Below are 23,767 nucleotides of genomic sequence, written 5' to 3' on the forward strand. Positions count from 1 at the left end.
ACAGATAATATTCCAAAGATAATTTACTTGTACTGCTCATATTTATTTTTGTGATAGTATCCCATAGGATGATTTGAAATTCATTGAATTTTGATTTTTCTAAACAATAATATTTATTGGTATAAAACAAGATATGTTTGCATTAATCATACTTACATTTACAGTTCTTGTTTTTGCACGAAAATAATCAGATAAAATGACTTTACTCCATTCAAATGAAATCATGGCATTAAAAAATGATGTTACGTGTAATGATAATGCTGCCAACTGCAGTTAGGTGACACTAAGTCCCCCTGTTTAGCTTTGTTTTATAACACACAAGTGTTCACACTTCTATTCATAGGACAAATTAGAATTGTTGATATATAATGTACATTAAAAAAACACTTCAAATGTTCTTATAGCTGTAAATCTATAAAATGATACTGTTAGCGGCTGTCTGCTTTTGTTGTTGAGGTAACATTAGCTTCAGCGACTTATAGAAGAAACTATCGTTAGCTTAACACCGGACAAGCTAATGTTAGCTTCACAAAATGACAAGACAAACTAACATTAATGTTAATTCTGAATCCTGATTCAGAGCATTTAAACATTTAAAGTCAAAATCTTAATATGATGTATGTAAAAAGATTTACTAACAGATTTTGACTACTCTACTTTCTACCAGCCGTATGTCAGTTATTAGCTAGTCCATCAGTTGCGAGCTAGCAGCTAGCTAGCATTAACATTAGCTTTAACAGTCAAATACTCAGTTAACTATTATTTTGTTTCACTGACATAACCCTAGCCTTTATGTTTACAATTTTAATGGAATAATATTTCAAATTATTCAGATGGCAAAAGTTTTTTTGTGTTTTTGATTTTGATGATCACTAATCTTCTGATCCTCCACTTGGCGACTTCGTTATATTTTCTGCACAAGCAGGAGAAACTAAAAATCTCAACTTAACAAGATAATTAAGTGGTGGTCATTAGATACTGCTTTCATACTTTGAGCTGCTCTTGTTCATGTCAAGTGATGTTTTACTGTTATCATCATCATTTTAGGTAATTTGGGAGATAATTAAATCCAAATATATTGTTGAAGCACTACAATAACATAAATTCTTACCAAAAAATAAATAAAATGATACTCATGATCCTGTACAAACCAGCTGAACATGATCGGTAGCAGCTGCTCTCCGCTCCTCCAGCACGGTGGGTGAGAACCGTTAGCATGTTCTTGTAAAAGCACTGAAGCCGTCTGTCACTGAGGTGGTGTCCTCCCAGCTGACATTCATCACACTTCCATGGTGAGTGCAGTATTGTGCTCGTTTGTTAGATTTTTAGTAAATACAGACATTTCAGGGGAATACGGAGTTAAAACACTAAAACCTTTAACGGCTTTGCTGATTTCTAATCGACCGACACTACAAAACTTTGCAGATTTGTGATTGCACAAGGGTTAATAAAACATGTCTGACTCATCACTGATTGTTCACTGGACATAGAGTGGTGCACGAGCGGGTCCTAAAACCCAGAAATTAATTCACATTTTAGCCCTTCTGGCTGCCTCATCCTGAAGTCTATTGTTTTTATTAAATGGTTTTTGGTTAGATGGTTGAAATAAGGTCTGCGGTCAACACAAGCTCAAGACATGACATTGAAGTCATCCAACAGTGGCATAGCTTGTTTATAGCCTAACATGAGCGCTTTACTTCTGGTGATTGTATTAAAGCTCCAAAAATCATGCATCATAAACTTTTGTTTGTCACTTTTGTTAACTTATTTTCTCCAGTACTCATGTAAAAATCCCACTGGCTTTTTGTCTAGGAACCAGAGTGATGCTAACATCCGAGTTAGCCTACAAACAAGCTTCTCTTTTGATTTTGTTTTTAAAAGGTGACAGTCTGTGGGAAATGTAGTCTCAAGTCCCAGTCAGACCTCGTTTCTACCGTAGTTTTATTGGTATAATGAGCCAATGTTTGTGTTTTTTAATGCTTTAAATTTCTAATGCCTAAAATAGTGTTTGATCTGTCGACCTTTCACACATCTTCACAGAAGAAATTTTCTCTGAAACAGTCAACACCAGTGAAAAAGTGATTTCGGCTTGGCACAGACTCAAATTCAGATGCAGATGCAAATTTAGCCAAACTGAAGTAACTGCTAATAATAACCTTAATATCACTGAACATCATCACTAGCTGCCTTTTCAGCTTTTTGACCTAAAACTAACAAACATGTTTTTAAAGCATCATCAAATTGTAAAAGTGTCATTTAAACAGCAAAAATAACTGTGCTGATCAGTAGCTGGTGGGTGAAAAGGCAGCTAATAGTGTGTGGATTTTGTACATTATCTCTGGAGTTGTTGAATAGGATTTATAGGAAGTTGTCAGCTCTCTCCGGAGGCTCAGCTCTACTCCTCCAGGGTGTTTTTGGACATGAAATGGAGTCCTTCCTCCTTCAGCCGGGCCAGCGCCGGCCCATAGACCTCCTTAGTCATCGGAAGCACCAGACCCTTTGTACTGATGTCACCTGCAGGGAGCAAACGCACGGGTTTAGTTTCAACCTACAGCTCAGTAACTTTATCTCACGTCTTTAACCTTAGATCTGAAAATCACTAAAACACCCTTTTGTACTTTCAGGCAGCCCCTTGTTTCAGTTCATCTAAGAACATACAGAAGGTTACGCACACAGCCTGACAGACCAAACTAAAGTTAGCCTCACAGACTGACTGACTTTGGATTCACAAACGCACGGGATAAACTAATGTTGGTTTCACATGCTGACTGACAGCATGAACTGACATCAGATTCACAGGCTTGCTTCAGATTATTCTAGAACATATTGAAGGTTATGCATCAGTGAACACGGCCTGAAAGGACAAACTAATTTTAGCTTCATAGACTCACTGGTCAAATTTAAAGAAAACAAATCCTGTAGCTGGTCTGAGATACAAAACTCAGGATACCCAGTTCATCGTTTTGCTTGTCTAGTATTCACACTTCTATTGTCTCATTGTGTTTTTATTCTTTTTATGTTTTTCGGGACAATGAAAATCTGAACTACTCAAATAGCAACATCATAGTGACTTCCAAGTTGGCAACCAAACTTGTAGTCCAGGAGCCTGTTTCACAAAAACTGTTTGCAAACATTGCATCAGTCAGAAGACTGTGTGCTATTTGATTATTTATTCATTTTTTCAAAACTTCAATTTGACTGACTGAAACCAAAAACCTTCCTGAGTGACATTTACTGACCATCAAGGACCATGCGAGCAGCAATGGCTGCTGGGTATCCTACAGTCTTGGCCATGGCAGAAAAACCACTGGGGTCGCCGTAGACCACCAGGCTGATGTGTTTGGTCTCCAGCTCGCCCGTCGGGTGGCGAAGCCCCACGTCATTCCTCATGATGATCATGTCTCGTTCACCCTTATCTGAACATGGAACACAAGTTATTAGTATTAGCAGGGTTTGTGGTCAAGTTTTGACGACCTTTTTAATACCAAATAGAAGGACATTTAACATCTGTCTCACAGTAATAATACATGTTGCATATGAATAATATCAACGAAAACCAGTGGGAATGATAGTGACTGGAATTGTTTACCAAGAACATGGATTTACTGACATCAGATATCTGTATTTCACAGCAGTTTATAAGAGCTGAAACAATTAGACGATTAATTGATTTGTCAATCAACAGAAAATTAGCTATGAACTGTTTGATAATCAATTAAATGTCATTTAAAACATTAACTTGGGCTATAGAATATTGCGACTGGTATTTTTTATTGTATTCTGGTGTTGAATGAACCGAACGATATTTAAATATAATAAAAAATGCTTTGTAAGACTTTTCAAGCCCTGTGGACACCCCCAGTCATATTTTGTTCTCCCATTCTTCTGATTAATGGTAATAAAATAAGTTTCTCACCAAATGACAGTTTGGCTTCCAGATGTTTTGCCAGAGCGGCCAGAACACTTTCAGCGTGAGGCACCGACTCGTCGCTCAGCATCCCAAACCTGAACACAGAGAGACAAAAAAAAGACTTTTCCCTCACAATAAAATAACCTTCACAAAGCCGTCATAAAAGCTTTAGAGGAAAATTACTCAGCTTCAACACCCCAGCAGCACTGCAGCCCACAGCCCACACATCCTTGGCTAAATCTAAAGAGATGAGCAGTTGCTTTTGTCGCTGCTTTGCTGGTGAATTGAATAAATGAACAACAAGTCATTCAATTTAAGCTGTGAGCACGTTGGCTTTTTACCCTTTTAAAGGCAGAGATGGAATGTTTACAACAGTTCAGCGCCAAAGGAATTTATGTTTCAATGCTAGCGTGGCCCTCTTCCCTTCACCGCCGGCAGCAGCACAACAATGCCGGCACAGAGCCTTGGTCTGAAGACACCCTTGGAAAAGCTGATTTAAACTGAGGAGTGTGCATGCTACGCCACTTACAGTACGCTCAAAAAGGAGGGAAGTGAAAAGTGCGGAGAGGAGGAGCAGCCATGGCCTTGCTCTCAGCTCGCCATCCACAGCTCTGATGCTAACTTTGAAGAGCAGCACACATCACATCTGCCTCCCCCGCTCAGGGCCCCGCTGCACAGACAAATGGACATCCAAACAACTAACTGCAGGATTTGGACTGTTTGTTAGGAGCAAATAATCAGCTGTTCAACAGAAAGCGGGACAGAAGAACTGTTGACATGTAAGACTTTTAAAACTCACTTCCTGGCCTGAGTAGGAGCACAAACACCCGACCATCATCTGGCCTTAAAAACCCAAAGCACGTGGTCAAAAGTCATCAAAGACTTTTTGGCATCTGTTTTAGAATATTAAAAAGCATCATATTATAGAAATGTAGACTTTAAACAGCATTTTTAGTAACTTGGTTTAAAGCTCGTTGATGAGACAGACAATCAGCAAATTTCCTTATTGATTTTTTCCTAGCTGTTATCTGTATTTAAAAAAAAACATCTATTTTGGACCAACATCTCAACATAACTAATGAGACAGTAGCTACATGCCGTGACGATGGAACAAACTGTTGCTAAAGCTGCCACCTCAGTTTTTTGATCAGTGGATTTCATGATTGATGTAGTTAAATTCACTTTAAATCACATATTTAAATGTATTAAATTGCAGACTACTACATTGGTTTGAATGTAAATACCGGACTGTAAATAATCAGAATATGTTTGTTAACGCATTTTTCTCAGAGTAAAGAAGAGATTTTTTTTGTTTTGCTTGTCTGAAGCTCTACAGATGTTTCCCTGATGTTTCAGTTTTGATGCTGGTTTTTGACAGAGACCCCCCCCCCCAATGTGACCGCTAGACGCATGTTTGACAGACATGGGCGACTGGTGGAAGCCCGACAGCCGTCCTTGTTCTCTCACCATCTCAGCGTGTCCATCCTGAAGTCGTCCTTGTCGATGTGTTCGTATACGGCTTTTTCAAAGGCATCATGGGACATGGAAGAGGACAATCCCATCTGCTTACAGAGGAGCTCTTTCTGTAGAGAGGGGACAGCAGATCAGTTTCTCTTTTCAGGTCCTCCACACTTCTAAGACCATCACCACTTTAAAACTCCTAGTTTGTCTCCTTAAACTCCTTGTTATAGCTCCCAGTCTGTCTCCTAGAGTCTTAGTTTCATCTCCTTAACTGTGCTCTTTTAATGCATAGAGATTACACACTTTTAGAAATGGCTACATGAACCTTTTAAGGGGCTTCAAGGCTACATTTTGCAGGTGTGCCACTGTTTATTTATTTCTCTTTGTTGCTTGTTTCTAGATAAAAAAGAGATTTTATTGAATGTTTTCAGACAGATGTGGGGCAGGATTTAAAATTGCTTATCATCTTTTGATTTCTGAACATGCAGCTCTTTCTCTTTCATCTCTAAAGGATAAAAGATGACAAACGTTATCTGCTGTAAACTCTCAATGTCAGAAAGCCTCGGCTCACATCAGCCTTGATGTTGACAAGCAGCTATTGACAGTAATAGACTCTTCAAACCCACCACCACAGTCGGACACTTCAAGTGGACGAGCTGCAAAAACAGCTCATTTTAACAAACTGAATGGCAGACGGGAGAATGAAGCGGGAGGCACAGCTCGACTGCCTTTCAGCCACATGTTTCAGTGTTTTCATGATCCCACCTGAAAGGACCCTCAGCTGAGGTTCTTACCCAGGAAACAGGAGATGAAGTGGGCTGCAGGATGGGACAAGGCTCACTGTTTATCAGACCCAGTTTGACAAAACCACTCATGGCCTTGGAGAAGCCCTGTAAGACAGAACAAGAGCTCAACTCAATCACAATGAACACAGCAAACAGAAGTTTATGGTGAGATTTTTTTGTGATTCTACTGTGTCTGAATTGTATAAACTGTTTCGTTTCAGTTTGATTTGGATCTGCAGGGAAGCATGTGATGAACTCCCTGACAACATTGTTAGAAAATATACCTCTATAAACGAGATTTTAAACAGTAACAGCAGCAAACAACTATTTTCTATGGAAGGATACAGTTGAATAATGGCCACACCCCCTCTGTGTGTGCTGTAATCCAAGTTTCTCTGTTCTTTGTTTTTGTAGCCGGTCTGGTAGCGTGTGTGTGTTAGTGCACGTATGTGTGTATGTGAGTCCCTCCTGTTAAACCGCTGATCCTCCCCAGGCACCGCCCACAGGTAAGATGGCCTTCCAGAATTTCCTTCACTGAAGAAACAACTTCTTCTTCTAAAAAGGCTAAAAGGACTAAGTTTTGACCGGCTCCATCAGTGTCTTTACCAGCTCCATCAGCGTCTTTACCAGCTCCATCAGTGTCATTTGTGCTGGACGGTCCCAGTGGATCAGTCCAAGGCTTGAATTTCTTTCCCAGTCTGACTGTGGATCTAGTACTGCTCTGTCTTTACTGAGGTGGAGAACCCACGAGCTGCTAAAGGCTCCAGCTGGAGTCAGAGCTGGTTCTCTTCTCCTCCATGTGTCAGTAACTTCATGCTACAAAACGTTAAATGTCTGTTTTCATTAGTGACGACTGCAGTAGCATGATGACTTTAGCAGACTTGTGTTCAGCAAATGTCGCTATTGCTAGCTGGCTAACCGTCAACTATCACGGCAATGCTAGTGTGGGCTAACAGTTGTGGTTACATAGCTTTTTGCTGGCTCTCGTGTACACAGGGTAAATTTATTCAGTTGTGCTTCTTGTTGTGTGTTTAGTGACACTTTCACCATTCTCCATAACACCGTGTTGACTGAGAACGTGAAGGGAGGGGAGGCTGTGGTCGACGAAGCGTTTGTTTTGGTCTGAGCTGCTAGTGCAACACGTAGTGGCAGTGACAATCGTTTACAGAACCTTATTGTTGCTGTGATGACAGCCAGAATATTTCTGTACCTTGAAGCGCAGTGTTCCTCTGATCAGTGTGTGTGCGCTCTGGATGCCGTACGGCTCGGCGTATTTGGTGCTGTCACGGTTGGGAAATCCCTCCAGGTTGAAACCGGGTAGGAAGTCCATCGACATGGTGGAGTCCATCAGAGACCCACCGGCCGGGATGCTCACCACCTGGAGAAGACGCAAACACACAGAGTCAGTTTCTTTCTTCCTGATTGAAGGTGCTGGAATCACAAAATCATCACTGATTGACGACCCTTTAAGGCCTCTGTACCTGGTTGTCTTTGAGGAAGATGGCGGGGCTGATGGTGTTGAGGAGGACACCGTATGGACTCCAGCTGAACTTGTAGCGAAGAGGATTGTCTGAACATTCAGGAGCAGGAAGACCACCGCAGAACGAGCTGTAGGACTCCACCTGAACAACACCGTTATTGATACTCTCTTTTAATTTTTCTGTCAAGTCAGTTTTTAACGGAGGTGTCATTTTAAAGCAGTTTATGTGTTGTTTGGTGATTTATTAAAACAGATTTAAGTTACATGTAAATATTAACATTTAGGAAAGTGAACAACAAAACTAAAAACTACGTAATTTTGTGAAGGTAAATTCCATATTTTTTTTGAAGTGAAAAAAGGTAAATCCAACACCTGCAAAATCAGCCTCTCTTCTCACACTGTTATGTGCACACACAGGTGTAAAACACCACAAAAAATGCTGAAATACCATAGGAAAGTTTTTACGCATGGTTGAGATGTAAATGAAAAATTAAGCTGCGACAAATTGTAATGGAAACAGACTTGGTGAATAATTGTTGATGTACAGGAAGGATGTGACTTCAACACTCAGGCTCCAACTGAAGAGACAAAAACCTGTGTTAATGTGTCATGTCTATACTGTCACAGGACAGTAAATCTATAACTGACTCAACAGGCTTCACTGTAATCACTAATCAATAACCAAAACCACCATTTTCACTCATCATTGTGGCTTTTGCTTGACGTGGTCCTGTCAGAACCTGAATTAAATCAAGTCCTTATTGCCTTATAGAAACAGATGTAAATGTTCTCAGGTCTTTTTCAGGTTGTTTTCTGTTTTTTGTTTTAAGGAGCAAACATAACTCATCACCTCATGTGTGAGTGTGTGAAATTCAGCTCTCAGGAACATGTGGACTCATGTCCAGTCAGTCTGTTTCACGGATCAATACGACAGCCAGCGAGCCTCCGCCTACATGTGTTCAAACAATCATTATGACACACACACACACACACACACACACACACAGTGAGAGTGTGTGCTGACTCACAGTGCAGCCGTCAGCTTTGGCCTGGTCGATACACTCCATGGCCAGCATGTGGTCGATACCCGGGTCCAGGCCCATCTCATTCACTATGGTGATGCCTGCCTCCTCCGCACTGGCGCACGCGCGCGCGCACACACACACACACACACACACACACACACACACACACAGTTTTACTTTAATCAGGGATAGGAATTATCCTTTGGATTTATTCTGTGAGTAATCCATAAATAAATTATATCATATTATATGAAAACTGCAGCAAAAGTAAAACATTTATAATTATTTTTCTAAATTACGACTGAATGCATGTTGTAACTGCACAGTGTTGTTATTATTACTGATTTGAATAATGGACAAACTATGAAATTAAGAGCCAAGTTGTAATAATGATGAAATCTTCATGAATCCTGTTTTATCGGTGTCTGTTGTGTAGTTGGTCGTCACCTGCTCTGCAGCTCCTTCATGGCAGGACTCAGGTAGCTGGCTGTCACCATGTTCACCTTCCTCTTGATGCACTGTTTGGCGATGAGCGGGTGAAACGCGTACGGCAGCATGCTGAGGAGCAGAGGGAGAGGATGAGGTCGGGACAGACAGCTGACGGATTTATATCGAGTGGCCTGATAAAAGCTGAGCCTAGTCTGACGATGCAGAGCTGAGCCTGACAAACTGAGCCTGAGTTGTCCAGTCTTCATCCCTGCGATGAACATAAGAGCCTCTCAGGGACACAGAAGTAACAGCATTGATTAACTATCATAAAGAAAACAGGCAGCACCTCCTGGGTTGATCAAGTGAATCTGATTAACCACTTTGGGTAACACTTTATTTTATAGTACCTGTACATTCCACCTAATTTCCTGGAAACTTTGCTCTTAATTTCCTACATATTTCCTGGTATTTAGCTGTAAATTACTTGGATATTTCAAAGAAAGACCTGAACAATGTTGTAATAATTGTAGGGATGGAAGAAGTGTTAGTTACTACTACAATCCCTGAAAATAATTGGGTCCATTAAAAAGGAAGCTGCCCTGTGTGTGGAACAGTGTCCATTTAGAGCTTATTACAATTAACCACCCTCCCCTCAGATATGTTTACCTTTCCATCCCTGCCCCCACATGTTTAACAGTTTGTATAACTGTATATTTTGTCAGTGTCAGTGTGACTGCAGCGAGGACGGTACCTGATGACCAAGTCATGGTCTTGGATCAGAGAGTCAAGGTGTCCCTCTTGGCTGGTGGCATCCAGCATGACGGGGATGGTGTTGGGATATTTGGCTGCCAGCTCCTCTGCCTGCCTCAGCAGCACCGACGCTGAGCACAAACACAAACACGACAGGAGAACAATGAAAACACAAATGCAAGAAATATGGCGTGCTGCAGATAGCGAAGAACTCAATGATGATCCTTGTCCTTGAAGCTTCTCTCTGTGTCTAATTGTTAACCTAAACGAACTGACGCCAACGCCACAGGACTGGAAAAGGTAGGCACACATATACAACTGAAGGCACTTGGTATACACTCACCAAACACTTTATTATTATTATTATTATTATTATGAACACCTGTTGACCTGCTGATTCATGTGCAATTCATTGTCCAATCAGCTATCGGCATGTGGCAGCAGTGCAATGCATAAATGCACAGTTCACCCTCTCCTAACGGAAACTTCCAGCAGGAACTTCCAGAGTCTCAGAGGAAAGTTTCCAACATCTGGTGGAGTCTATGTCACAAAAAATCGAGTCTGTTTTGAGGGAAAATGGAGGAACTACCCAGTGTTCAGTGAGTTTATGTTGCGGCCTGTAAGTGACTGGTGTAGAGAGCCGGAGTGAAACCAGACCTTTCACAATCTGGTCCAGAATAAGAAAACCTCATTCAAAATCCCACTGACATTTGTAACCACAGTAATAACTAAATTCCAGCTTTGGACCAGAGCAACACCAACAGTTCAAGTGGCTCTTATCATATGTTCAGGTAAGACGACACGAAAACCTTTGTTTATTCAATATTTATCAGTCTGGCTGTGAGAGCAGCCTCTGTCAGGGAGAACTCGCTCTAAATCGGTCAAACGAAAACCTCTAAGACATTTAACGCTGAAGTATCAGTCATGACTTTGACGAGTTTGTAAATCAAACTCACCCACAGTGACCTGGGTCCTCTCATCGCGAGTCAGATACTCGACAACAGGTCCGGAGACGTATCCTGAACCCAGCAGCAGAACTCGCTTCATCCCAGTCTTCTTCATGATCTGAGCCTTCTCCCTGAACGACATCAGACACACCGAGTCAGAAACACACACACCACTGCAGCTCAGGGCTGTGTCTCCATCCAAGTGTCTGAAGGCCGGGATGTTAAATCCTGAGCCACAGATGGAAACAACAGAGAGGAAGTCGGGATGTTCATTACACAGATACATTCAAACAGTGTAATGTCTTCAGGATTAAACATCTCTAGTTGGGAGACTAATCTACTTTATCACTGACACTGTGTCTCTACTCTCTGACGCTATTCATCACAAAATGCATTTACTAAACAAAGGGGAGAAGAGATTAATTCTGTTCAAATATCTTTTCAATGTAGACGAGACTGTACATGCGGAGGTAGTCATCCAAAAATAAATAAATAAATAATTTACAAATTAATTTAAAAAAATATTTTAAAAAAATCAAATCTGTAAATTTCCTGAGTTTTTCTTTTCAGTACAAAAACTATAAACTGTTGTATCACCATCAGGGCTATTTGTTGTACTACAAAAAAAAAAAGCACATTGTAGAATTGTAACTGTATCTTTTAAGATGTTGTTTCAAATGTAATTTTATTCATGTCAAATTGCTGGTTTCACATGTGATGTCTTACAGCTCATGTGTGAATTATCTGAAATTATATTTGACTAGATCTTAATTTTTCCATGGGGAAAGTTTTTTCATGTGTAAATTCAAGTAAAATATAATTAATAATATTTATAATAATAATATAATTAGTACTTTGTTAAATTTCAACTGTTTGTAAAATTATTATTTATTAAAGCAGTAGCACAAATAATATTTGATTAATTTAGACACATTCATATATTGATTCATATCTATTATTTTTATGATTTAATAATTACAAATACCAGTAACCTTAAAGTAACACTAAAATAACAAATACCAGTAGCATTCATTTAAATATTAAACCTATAATTCTATCAATACCTTAATTTTAAGTTTTTTTTAATACAGTTTTAACAAACCAAACTTACATCCAAGAAAATATTTTTTATGTAATCAGGTGCATGGCCAACATTCGTAACAACTTCACTTATATTGCAAATTTCTTATAGTTACTTAAATATTATTAAAAACTGAACAAAGTGATGAGTTAATTATCTATTCAGGAATAAAATGTTTAAAATGTGCCATGTGCATTCACTTCAAATTTCAGTTTAGAGTCTCGCTTTCTTTTAGAGACATCGATCCATATCCAGTATACACAGAGTACTGAGGTCTGGTCCAAGGCCCCGGTCCCATGTGTGACCCACAGTGAGGATGAGAGCCATGTGGGGGCGGCAGCTCTCAGAGCCTCTTAATTAAACTGAGAGGTCTTCTGCTAACAAACAGATTCAGTTAAAAAGTGTGATTTTAAACATGCTGGATTATTTTAACACCATAACAACAATAGCACCATAATAGAGGCATCACTCCGAGTGACCTGTGGCACTAATATCCCACCACCACCACCACCCGCCTCAAATCCCCCAGGAGTCAGACCCCTAGACTCGTTAGCTTTGGCCTAATTGGATGCGACACTGCACACATGCACGAGTCACAGCGCGACTGACCAGCAGTCCGCCCGCCGCCGAGCCTCATCTTCTTAATTAAAAAAAGAAAAGAGAGACGTTCCCTCAGGAGGATTTCGCCCCACGTTTACATATCTTAAGGAGCCCAGCTCAGTCAAAAGGATTAAGATTTGGTGGCATAGCTTGTCTGGAAAAATGATACTTAGGACAAATTAGGAAGAAAACTCATCAAGTCTTTGAGGTGGCCTAAATATGAGAGAGCAGAGCGCTTCAGTGTGAAAAACACCGAGGCTCCACTCAGCTGTTTCAAGCCTGGGTGTTAATAATCTACACAAACAAACATTATTACTGTTACAGTACCTAAATATATATTTGACAAGCTCATTAAAACGTCTGACACTGCAGATGAGCTGAGAGGGCTGTAAGAGAAATGTGTAATCAATCCACAGAATTTAGAAATTATTCAAAGGAGATTTAAAAAAAGATAAAACTTAATGAACAGAACGCGGCTGGGGATTTTAAATAATTGAAAACATGCAGATGAATGATTTTCCGATTTTTAGAAATCTCAGAGGAGTCAGGGGGGATTGAATTAGTCTCTGTGAGTCCAGTGCAGAGGGAGGTCCAGGGCGTGAAAACCCAAACCCAACAATGATTTTCGATGCTAACATTAGCTAGGGAGCTAACATCATGTAGATTACACATTAGCTACAGGAACAAGTGTAAAGGACCATAGTCACAAACACTTGGGAGATAAACAGCCTTTAATAAGCTGAATTTTATTTTGTAATAGGTGCCAGACACTTTCTCTGACAGACAGGATGGAGAGAGGCCGGCAGTATCTTTGTGCTAAGCTAAGCTACACACGTCTAGGACCTGAGCACTGTATGGCACACACAGAAAGTAAGCTGATATTCATCCTCTCATCAGACTCACATGAGGACGGCTAACAATGAGATTTCCCAGAGTGTCCCAACTTAAAAATCACATGCCAGAAGGAGACGGAACGAAACAGACAGAAGGGATGGTGGCGGTTTTTTGTGTAAGGAGAGAAGAAAATGTTTTTCTACCCCTCGATCCCTACTCCAGCGTCTGAGGTTGGCTAGCAGCGGCAGCTATTAGCACGCTAGCCATGCAAGGTGTTAATGCAGAGGCAGGTGGGCACAGCAGACACCAGAGGGCAGCGCTGTGCAGGAACAACCACAAGGTGATGGTTAGTCGCTACACGTCCAGCTTTCAGCTCTGCTGGCTGGAGGACGCTAAAACATCACAAACTGCTGAAAAAGGTTAGGGAGGAGAAACAGCAAAAACAGGAAACTACGGAGTGTTACTAAAAATCTGAAGGAGCTACTTGTAAGTTTACAAAGCTAACATTAGCATTAACAGCTGTTTACGTACCAGTAAGTTCAGCCATCATCACATTTACAACACAAGATGTTATAATACGTCCTGTGAGCAGCTACTTTCCTCAAAGAAGTCCGGACGTTACAGTGACTCAGAATCAGAAACTGCCAACACGGGCTAGCCCATTAGCATGCTAACTTCAGTAGATTAAAAGAAGTGATAGAAATAGATGCAAAACAAGAGGGTTGTTCTCCACCACTGGACACAATTGTTGGTGAGTAAAGGAATAAAGTTTGATGCTGAACTCACAACATGCCTTCTAGACTGGTAAGTAAACAGCTGTTAATGCTAACATTAGCTACCTAGCAATAGCAAAACTTGTTATGAACTGTAATTATCGAACACTGCAGGTTAGGAAGTTTACAAAGGTGAGCTACATCAGCACATGAGAAGCAGAGTTTAAATGTTACCTGTCTCGTAATCTTTAGACATGTCATCCATTGACTGGGTGCATTAACTCGCAGATGGAAGTAATTTTTGTTTTTTTTTTTTTGTTATTTTTACATTTAGATGAATTTTCAAATAAGAAAAAAGCTGAAATACGAGAGTATCCCCAAACACACAAATGCATGCTTTCTATAAAGTCTGAAATTCAAAACACAACAGATGACTTACTTTATAACACACGAACAGACAGACTATGAAATAAATCTTACCTTTTTTCTCTAAGTTTTTCAATGTATTCAAACTTTGGCGTGAGAACTCCGTTCGAGGTGATGACAGCCTTTACGAACAAAGACAGGCATTTTTAAAAAGTAACACACTTTACTAAATTATTCATTTTTTAAAAATCATTTGCACAGGAGTAAAATTAATCTTGACAGATAAATGAAGATTGTACATTTTGAATTGGTGTGTTTTGACTGAATTTTTATTTTTTAAATTTTCTATAGATAATGTTATAATATTGTTATCCTGAATTCTTTTGGCCATGATGATGAGAATCTGATATCATGACAGCCCTAACTGCAAAGTAAGACAACAGGTGGAAGCTAAATGTCACAGTGTTTGGAAAACTGATTTCAGAATCTGCAGCTTAAATTAATTCACTTTTAATCTCTGGGTTAACTTGAATGAATTCAGCAACAGTGGCGGCCGACAAAGCGTTTCGATTCGCTGCCACTCTGATTCACTCCCAGTTTCTTCTCCACAGAGACAGCAGCCAAGGATCATGGGTATTACTACTATTACTATTTAGAGCTGTTTTGCCAAATTTTGCTGTTTTGACAGACAATACCTGATTTGTCAAAAACAAAGTTGTAATAATTAAAACACATTTCCTCCATCTAAATTCTCTAAAACATGTTTTCAATTTTGTTGAGGTACCTGCTCTCATCAGCTGGAGGTCATGAGATAAATTGCTGAATCATGAATTGCTAGTTTGCAGATTTAAAACCAGCAGCAACATGTTTCTGTTGCAAACACAGTGAAATATTTTGCTGCCACCAAAATGAAATGACTTACGTCTCTGACTTGCGGGCTGAAGTCCTCTTCCTCCAGTGGTCTGCTGGCGTCTGAAGGCAGCTGATGATGACAGAGCACTGAATATATCAAACAAAAAAACTGACAAACACACCTGTCGGGGTTTTTCATTTGATCGGTCCACCACATGAAACCCGCCGCAGCACTCCCCCAACAGCAAACTCCACCCGACATCAGGCGGAGAAACCGAAAGCAGCACGAGAGCGAGACAGAAACCCGACGACACCACCAGCTGTTCGCAACTCACCCAACACCCAGATGTCTTACCATCTCCCAGATGTAGGGGAACAGTCGGTCTCCGAAGTACTCCGTGGCCTCGATGGGGAGCTGAGCGGGAAGATTGTCAATGGAGCACATGAGGATCCCGTTTCCCTCCACGCTGCCGGGAGCAGAAACAACATGTACATCCATGACACACATAAACAGTAACTACACCTAAACTACACTCCTTTGGCAGTGTACTAGGTACAAGTGACCCCTGAACCTTTATTTAAATGTTGATGCTAATGCTGATGTTAAATATTATTTTATGAACTTAAAAAATAGGGAAAAAAAACAGTAATTGAGCCAAACGCTCATAACTCCACCAACTCATAGGCCTTAATTTAGACCAGTAAATAATCATCATCATGAAGCTTCTGCAGCCGGTCTGTGCTACACAAAACAAACACTTAGATCACAATGACAGTATAAGTCAGTATAACTCTTCTATTTAACCAGGAAACTTTATTTAAATAAGAATGTGACTGGAACATCATAAATAAAACTGCTGGTAGGAATGATGAAAAAAAAAACCTGAAGCTGAATCTTTAACACAACCTAAGAAAGGTCACGAGCGTTTGTTCCGTACCTGTCGTGATCTATGTGCTGGTCAGCGTCGTACATACAGAAAGGCTTATCAATGGTGGTGCACTCGTTCATGAACTCTATGGAGCCTCCGGCGTCAGCTGATATGTCGCAGATGGCGAGCAGCCTGAAGAGAGAGAGAGACGAGACGGTGCTGGTGAGAGCAGAACGACAGGGTCAACTGTCCCTCTGTTCACATGACTGAAGATAATCATGTGACATTTGACCTCTGTGGAGACGCAGCAGGTACTTCGCTGCACTTTTATCCTTTAACTAAAGCAGACACTCTGCCCTCCGAGTGTCAGGAGCGTCGTTCTGCGGCTGACTGCAGGGCCCTCATCTTCTATTGATGAAGAAATAAATCTGTTTCCCTGTGATTAAAAACACGGCTGGATGCTCGAACAGCGGAGAGGCACTTTAATAGGAACACCAAACAAACACTGGGTAGTTCCTCCCTTTGCTCTCAAAGCAGCACATCTAGCCACGAGACAGACAGAGGTGAACAGATGTTAGTTCACTGAGGCAAACACACTTCTGTTCTTCAACTATGCTTCATCTTCCTGAGCAGAGATGGAAACTAGCTCGCAGGAGATCTGGGTAAGTCCGACTACACCTCCCACTCTTACTTGTGTGGCAGCTCTGGTGATCCCCCTCCGGCTGCAGACAAGGTTTTGGGAGGTCTCATCAGCCTCTGGGCGTCGATTCGCCTGAGCAGTCGAGGGGTGTGGGGATCCCAGTAGATACCGTTGATCAGACAGGTTGTGTAGGGCGCCACCTGTGGTTCAAACGACAAAAAGAGATGACAGCATTTTTACGGTGATGACGTCCTCAGGGTGTGATAAATGTGAGCGAATGTTCCTGAAGACTCATTTCTGTGCCAATAAATGAAACTTTTCATTTAGACCGTAAACATTTTAAAGAACAAATCATTCATCAAAAAATTATCTGCAGATTAATCAACAATGTAAATAACACAAAGAACTCAGAAAACCTCTCTGTCCTGTTTCACTTTTATCCATGAGGTAGATGCACTGGCTTCTCCAGTATTTTAACACAAACTTAAACAGCTGTGAAAAATCGGAGGCATGTGTTTTCAAACATCAACACAACCTAACCAAGCAGCACGTGTTTGATTCTGCTGACTGAGGCGAGAGGACAAGGCCCCTGAGTGACTGACAGCAGCAGGCGGGAGGAGTGTTGTAACAGGGCTTAGGGTGGGGGTGGGGGTGGGTGGTTTGAACTCACGCTGGTCCTGAAGTGTGAGGTGTACAGCTCCGGGTGGATCTCGTACTCCATGGGGTCGTAGATGCCATCGCTCTTCCTCATCAGGTGGTGGTGGCGGCTCAGGACGGTGGCGTAAACTTTGGTCATATCTGACAGGAAAAGGGTGAAAAACAACAGACTGGAAATGATCATGGATGGATGGACTTCTTTATTAATCCCTAAGGGAAACTGCAGTGTTGCAGCAGCCACTTCACATAAATCACAAAAACAACAAGGTAAACAATTTAAGTGTCTTCTAGAAAGAAATAAATGGACGAACCATCATTTCTCAAAGATCAATGTGGACCAAAATGAAATCCTACAAGTTTGCCCCAAAACTAAAAGAGAAATGCTGCTGAATAACCCAAAGATCAAGAAGGTGGTGAAAACATCATCAGACTAAAGACAGACCCAAAGCTACACTGTGATAAATTAACACTGTACAATGGTTTTACTGTGCTTTAATACACTGGACATCAGTGAAAGTCTGGTGGAAATACAAAGAGCTGCACAAACCTTGAAAGATTAAATTCCAGTGCAGGTCATACCCTCAAACTTGTCCCTGGCTGCTGTGTGTGGTGTGATGTTTTATAAATGTCGGCACATTTAGTATCATAAACAGTTTCATCACAGTTTTCCTGTGAACTTCAGCCTCAAAACTTTGATGCTGCTACACTCCAGAGAAACTTTAGCTTCACACAGACAGTTAACTACAAGCATCAGTGGACGTCCCGTCTCTTACTGTCATCAGCCAGCTGACAGACGTACCTCCACTCTCAGAGACTTCCTTCAGCTCATGAGGCTCGACGTATTCAACAGGAAGCTCGTTGATGATGTCTTGGGCTCCCTGCAGGGCAGAAAAGAGTCACATCAGAGACTCAGCTTCCCTAAATACCTCTCTGCACTCCTGATTGTCCTGGGCTTAATCTTGTCGTACCTTGGAGACGTTGCCGGTTCCAGTGAAACAAAACGTGACGGGGCCGATGGATTTGGGCATGAGCCCCATGGAAATCTCATACCCACAATCCCTCACTGCCTGGATGGCCTGGCTGACGTTCCTGTAGTTGTGAGCCATGCCGATGTGCTGCGAAGAAGCAGAGAGACAGAGAGAGACAGGATGAGAGCCACATGAGGACCAGGAAGTTTCAGGTCAGATTTAAGGCCAAAATAAAAACAGGTCTTCACAGTCGTCAGGATCAAGCCGAGGGACAAAACGCTGTGAAATAAAAGAATTTATTTATCAAATGAAGAATTATTTTTCTTACCATGAAGGGAGTGTGGTGGCCCAGAGCCAGGAAGCGCAGCCCTAATCCATGCAAGATGTTAATCATTCCTTCAAAAAAAAACAAAGTTAAGTTAACTCTGATTAAATACAACTTGAACAATTCACTAAATAATACACAAAAATTAAGATTTTTAAGAAAAACATTAGTTAAATATCCAAAAACTCTTATTCATAGAACAAATATTCATAAAATGTCCCAAAAAAATTTATAAAATGTCCCATAAATTTTAATTAAAAGAAAAAAGAATCTTAAAAAAAACTGACAATATTGAGAAAGTGTTTTAAAAATATTAATAAAATGCCAGAAAAAAAACATAAGTACAATGTCAAAAAAATTGTCAGTACATTTTTTTTCATAAAATGTCCCAAAAATGTCTGAAAAAATCTTGTCTGTCTGAATATCTGAAACAAAAAAAGAATAATAATAATAATAATGTTAATGTTAAACAAAAGATGACTTTTTTTTTTTAAGTCATGTGACTTTTCTTAGTTAAAGTGAAGTCAGACTGCACAGATCCACTGATGATGTCAGTATTTAATCAATATAACAATAAACTTGATTCCACCTTTATTCAGATTCTACTGTTCTGCTACGTCTACACCCGAGTCAACATGAGTTGTGGGTCTTCATGGTTGCTGCTGACTTTTGTGGAGCTTTGAGTTTCTATTGTGTTTCTATTCTGTTGAACCTTTCCTCTGTAAAATTCAATCAGAGAGGAGACTGGATGAGGTTTTATTTCAGCTGCTGTTTGTCATGTCGACACAGGTCTGACTCAACAGCCTCAGGTCGGACGGATCGGATGATGAAGGTTCAGCTGATTCACACATCAAGCAAACAGAGATGTTTGAACAGCGAGCATGTCTCTCATCTACCGTGCGATACTTCTCTCTGCTGACACATGAGTTTCCCAACAGCTGCTGCTGTCACACTCTTTCACAACAGTCCCAGGACCTGACTGGCCCACTGCAAAACCCTCCATCCTACCTGCGACACCGGCCCACTGACCAAACGCTACGATCCGGTAGCCGTTAGCATCGACCATCTTCTCGTAGTCGATCAGACGAACCTCCTGAAAAGACAAAATGACCTTTGTTAGAGTTTGAATCTGCAGGGAAATCAAATACACAGAGATACAACAAAGAAGACAGAGGAGTCTCTAAATATCTGATAAAATATCTTTCATTATACTATTGTGCTAAAACTTTAAATGCCCCTCTATAGAGGAGCAACACAAATTAGCTTAGGCAGTAAATGCTGTGTATGTAGCTCTGGTTCAGGCCACTTGTGCCTCAGCCAACCAGTCCAGCCTATTACCACATGAATTCTTCAGTTATGGCCAAAAACTGTATTTTTTAAGTAACAGTGACCTTTGACCAAATTCTAATCAGTTCATCCTCGAGTCCAAGTCAACAAAAAAACAAACCTAACAAAGAGTAAGAAAAAAAAGAGGTCAGGACCAACACACCATCTTCTGTCTCTGATGCAGATAAAATCACATGATCAGCTAAAATAATCTAAAATAAACTGAGAAGATTTTTGACTTTTCTGCTTCATCCATGATCTTACTGAGCACGTTGTAGATCACAGCTGCAGCCAATCAGACACTAGTGTTAAATTACCACAGAAGAAACTCAGGAAAGAGCAGGGTTTGTTTTTGTTGGATGACTGTTGCTTTATGTTTCTGACATTTGGTGGAGGATGAAGCCTAAACCTCAATAAAATATTACCACTGTGAAACAAAGTAAGAGTCGTGGGTCAGGGAGAAACCTGATGACTGACCTGTTCACAGTAACCAGGTCACCACAGTTTGTTCAGCCCTCGAGACAAACTTGCGATTTTACGCTACATGAATAGACTTGACTATGAATTCACAGTGGTTTGTGAATGTGAGTGTACGGGCAGGTTTGTAAGATGACCTCTGACCCAGGTGCATGGTGTTGGAAATGGAAGCACCTCACAATGAAACAGGAGCAAACCAGGCCAGCTGCTCCCGGCAGTCCCCTGGTCGAGGCGAAGGGGAGAGGGCGACCGCTTTGGACCTGTTCACGCTTTTTAATGAAGTGTTCTCCCTCCTTTTTAAGGTTGAACTCAGAACCCACGTTCTCTGTGGCTTTACTTTTCACTGTTCCTCGTCTGTCTCCGACTGTGTGACAGTGAAGTCATCTCAAATGTCATGTTTCCTTTCAGCTGATATCACGTTGTGTTATTTCTTTGAATTTCATCAACTCTTCAGTCAACTCCAGTTGTTTTAAATGTGCTTTATAAATAAATTGGGTTTATTTTTTAAATACAGATCTGCTGATGACCTTTGAAATGTGGCTACAGAAGTTAGTTTTTATGGTCAGGACCAGTGCAGGGTGTTTTAGGGCTCCTTTAAGTGCTCTCACCTTCTTCAGCAGGTCCTCCAGGAGCCCCATGTTGGCCTCCTGAGCCTTGATGGTGTGGGAGAAGAAGGCGTACGTCTTTCTGGGGATGACCTTCTCCTCCGGCGGCCTCTTCACTCCGATTATCAGCGACGCCTCCGAGATGTCCTCCTGAATGACGGCCCCGGCCTTCATGTAGTACTGAAACCATAACGTACACTGACTGAGTCCACCAGCAGAAACACAACACAACACAACACAACAACACCAGCACACACTGAACCACTGGTGCAACGAGCTCCTGAAGATCGTTTATAGACCCTGAGCCTGAATTTTCTGCAGCATTTTTAAAAACACGCTGTTTTGCTTGTTTCCAGGGCGACGATAATCAAAAGGGAGGAGCCCACGAGATATTACAACCAACGACGATATTATTCATTGATTCATTCGGCCACAGCACTAATCCTTTCAGGGTCATGCGGGCTAGAGCCAGTCCCAGCTGACATATACTTACATACAATACAATATTATTTACAGCTTTAAGCATATAGTGTAATATAAAATGAAATGATATTGGTTGTTTGTCTATATATGTCAGACCGGTGACCTGTGTACCCCACCCTCGCCCAATGGCAGCCCCCCATGACCCTAAAAGGATAAGTGGTATGGATAATGAATGAATGAATGAATGAATGAATAAACTAATATAAAAACACACTGATAAGTGCCAGTGGTGAAGTGCTGGTATAAAGTGTGCACGTCACGGCGGAGAACACATGAACATCAGCCTCCAAACAAATACATTTGAATGTAGCAGACGTTTGTTTCTTTGGATCAGTGCTTCACCTTCTCGTGGATCGCTCTGCGGTTGGACGGTTGGACCAGGACTTTGACGCCGTCGTTGGTCAGCTCTTTGACGTGGCGGGGGGCGAGCGGCGCCCTCCTCTCCCAGGGGTTGACGTCCTCGCGGCGGATGGCCACGACGGCTCTGTGGTGCTCATGGCGCCGCTGGCCTGCGAGGCAGCTCCGCGTCCGCTTACCTTGGTGACTGAGGAGTCTGAACATGACTTCACCCCCTGCTCGGGACAAGGACATGGATCCACAGACTGCTGAGCAGGAACTTCACACGCTCACCAGGAGGTGGCACAAACCAACAAAATCACTCTTAATTAAAACGGAAAATGAGCCAGTGAGTTTCTTTGGATCATTCTTTGACCCTCTGACATGGAGCATGGAGATACTGTACAAGGGCTGCAACTAACGATCATGTTCATTAACAATTAATCTGCCAATTATTTTCTCAATCAGTTGAATAATTATTCAGCCTGCAAAAAAACTGGCTGTTTTAGTTTAAAAATGAATAAATTACAATTATATGATTGAAGCAATAGTTGCTGATTCATTTTGCATCAGCCTATCGTTGCAGCTCTATGCTTGTCAGTCCAGGGAATCGAGAGGTCAGAGGTCAAGCTCAGTTTGCTGCTGGGAGAGTGCTGCTGATGAACAGGTGGTTTTGACAGACCAGAAAAACTAAGATACACTAATGCAACAAGAAAAAACACAAAGTACAAAACACCACAAACAAGTTCATCTATATAAAATATCACGTCATTCTTGGACACGTCAGGTGAGATTTCTGACCATAGTTGGTCACATAAACCCCATAAAACTATAGACTGCTGTTTTAACTCTTTGCTTTTTGTACAGAAAGACTCATGATGTGTTAATTAGTGAGTTTTTAAGTGTCTGGTAAGTGGATTTTGTTACTGCTGGACAGAACCAGGTCAGAAGTACACAGACTACAAAGAAAGCAAATAAGCAAATATCTCAAATTGTCAAACTGTTCCTCGAGGTCTTTTGACCCCTCAGGTTTACCTCGGGAGCCCTTGAGGGGTCGCAACCCCCAGGCTGGAAACCAGTAGCGGAAAGTTACTGTAAACCTGAACTCACTGTGGGCACTTTGCCAAACTGTTCAGAAATGCTGAACAGAACCATGAATCCCTGCACCACACTTCAATGCAGAGAGGATTTAGCACCACAGATTAAACTGCATGCATGTTGATATGTGATGAAACCCGATCAGTGCAAAAAGCCACAGCAAAGCCACAGCAAAGCCGCGCATCGGCCGTCACCCCGTCGGCGCTGAACCCCGAGGGCACCGACCTAAAATGCTTCAAAAAGTGAACGGAGTTCTGTGCGGGGTCCAGCTCGGGCTTCCTCTGTGGCTGTAACCTACACTCCCACCACACGCTTCGGTTCCGGGATCCGGTCAACACGGGACCCCTCGCATGCACACGCTCATGAAAGGAAGTTATCGATACAGTGATCAGTTATAGGCGGCATGCGATCCCGGATCGAACCCACCTTTCCGACCGGCTCCTGACGGGGAAATGTGGCGACGGTTCACCGACAGCACCGGAGAGTCACACAGAGGTGAGCCGAGCCCCGCAGTCACTGACCCGCTTCCGCTCACACCTTCAAAATAAAGCTCCGTGCTGCAGTTCATCGTTGTGTCAAGCAATGAACCTCACAGAAAACAGAGGTATTTATCCACAGAAGAACAGTAAGGCTGCAGCCAGCAATCATTATTTGATTATTAATAGAGGTGTGTGGGAAAAAATCCATAAATATTATAATTAAGCCCAAGTTACATGTTCTACTCGCTTGTTTTACTTTACTTCAAGATGA

At 41.5% G+C, this 23,767-nt stretch overlaps 1 protein-coding gene across 2 annotated transcripts; it reads right to left on the reverse strand.

Moving 5' to 3' along the window:
- Window positions 1-1,194: 1,194 nt before the first annotated feature.
- Window positions 1,195-23,578, reverse strand: aass (aminoadipate-semialdehyde synthase). Of its 2 annotated transcripts, XM_071460013.1 has the most exons (24): window positions 23,444-23,578; window positions 21,926-22,155; window positions 21,104-21,280; window positions 19,701-19,785; window positions 18,696-18,763; window positions 18,368-18,514; window positions 18,199-18,277; window positions 17,413-17,540; window positions 16,794-16,942; window positions 16,172-16,294; window positions 15,589-15,700; window positions 15,304-15,363; window positions 14,496-14,563; window positions 10,797-10,918; window positions 9,842-9,971; window positions 9,109-9,219; window positions 8,665-8,773; window positions 7,638-7,778; window positions 7,367-7,534; window positions 6,166-6,261; window positions 5,378-5,493; window positions 3,917-4,005; window positions 3,240-3,416; window positions 1,195-2,514 (listed from the first exon to the last, which is right to left on the reverse strand). In XM_071460013.1, the coding sequence occupies exons 2-24, from the start codon at window positions 22,142-22,144 to the stop codon at window positions 2,396-2,398; spliced, it is 2,793 nt and encodes a 930-aa protein (XP_071316114.1). In that variant the 5' UTR covers window positions 22,145-22,155; window positions 23,444-23,578; the 3' UTR covers window positions 1,195-2,395. The 2 variants fall into 2 exon arrangements, with proteins under 2 accessions (XP_071316114.1, XP_071316124.1); XM_071460023.1 differs by lacking the exon at window positions 23,444-23,578 and having other exon boundaries at window positions 2,257-2,514; window positions 21,926-22,298.
- Between the last annotated feature and the right edge of the window lie 189 nt (window positions 23,579-23,767).

The sequence above is a fragment of the Trachinotus anak genome, unplaced genomic scaffold, assembly GCF_046630095.1.
Source record: "Trachinotus anak isolate AG129_WGS33_773 ecotype Australia unplaced genomic scaffold, CSIRO_AGI_Tana_v1 ptg000002l, whole genome shotgun sequence".
Classification (NCBI taxonomy): Eukaryota; Metazoa; Chordata; class Actinopteri; order Carangiformes; family Carangidae; genus Trachinotus; species Trachinotus anak.

Bases quoted from the DNA above. Each gene is read 5' to 3' on its own strand.
- aass (XM_071460023.1), bottom strand. From the start codon at position 22,174: ATGTCCTTGTCCCGAGCAGGGGGTGAAGTCATGTTCAGACTCCTCAGT. The intron at 19,786-21,103 runs GTGAGAGCACTT...TTGTCTTTTCAG, and splicing joins TGGAGGACCTGCTGAAGAAG to GAGGTTCGTCTGATCGACTA. The intron at 4,006-5,377 runs GTGAGAGAACAA...CTCTGTGTTCAG, and splicing joins AGGATGGACACGCTGAGATG to GTTTGGGATGCTGAGCGACG.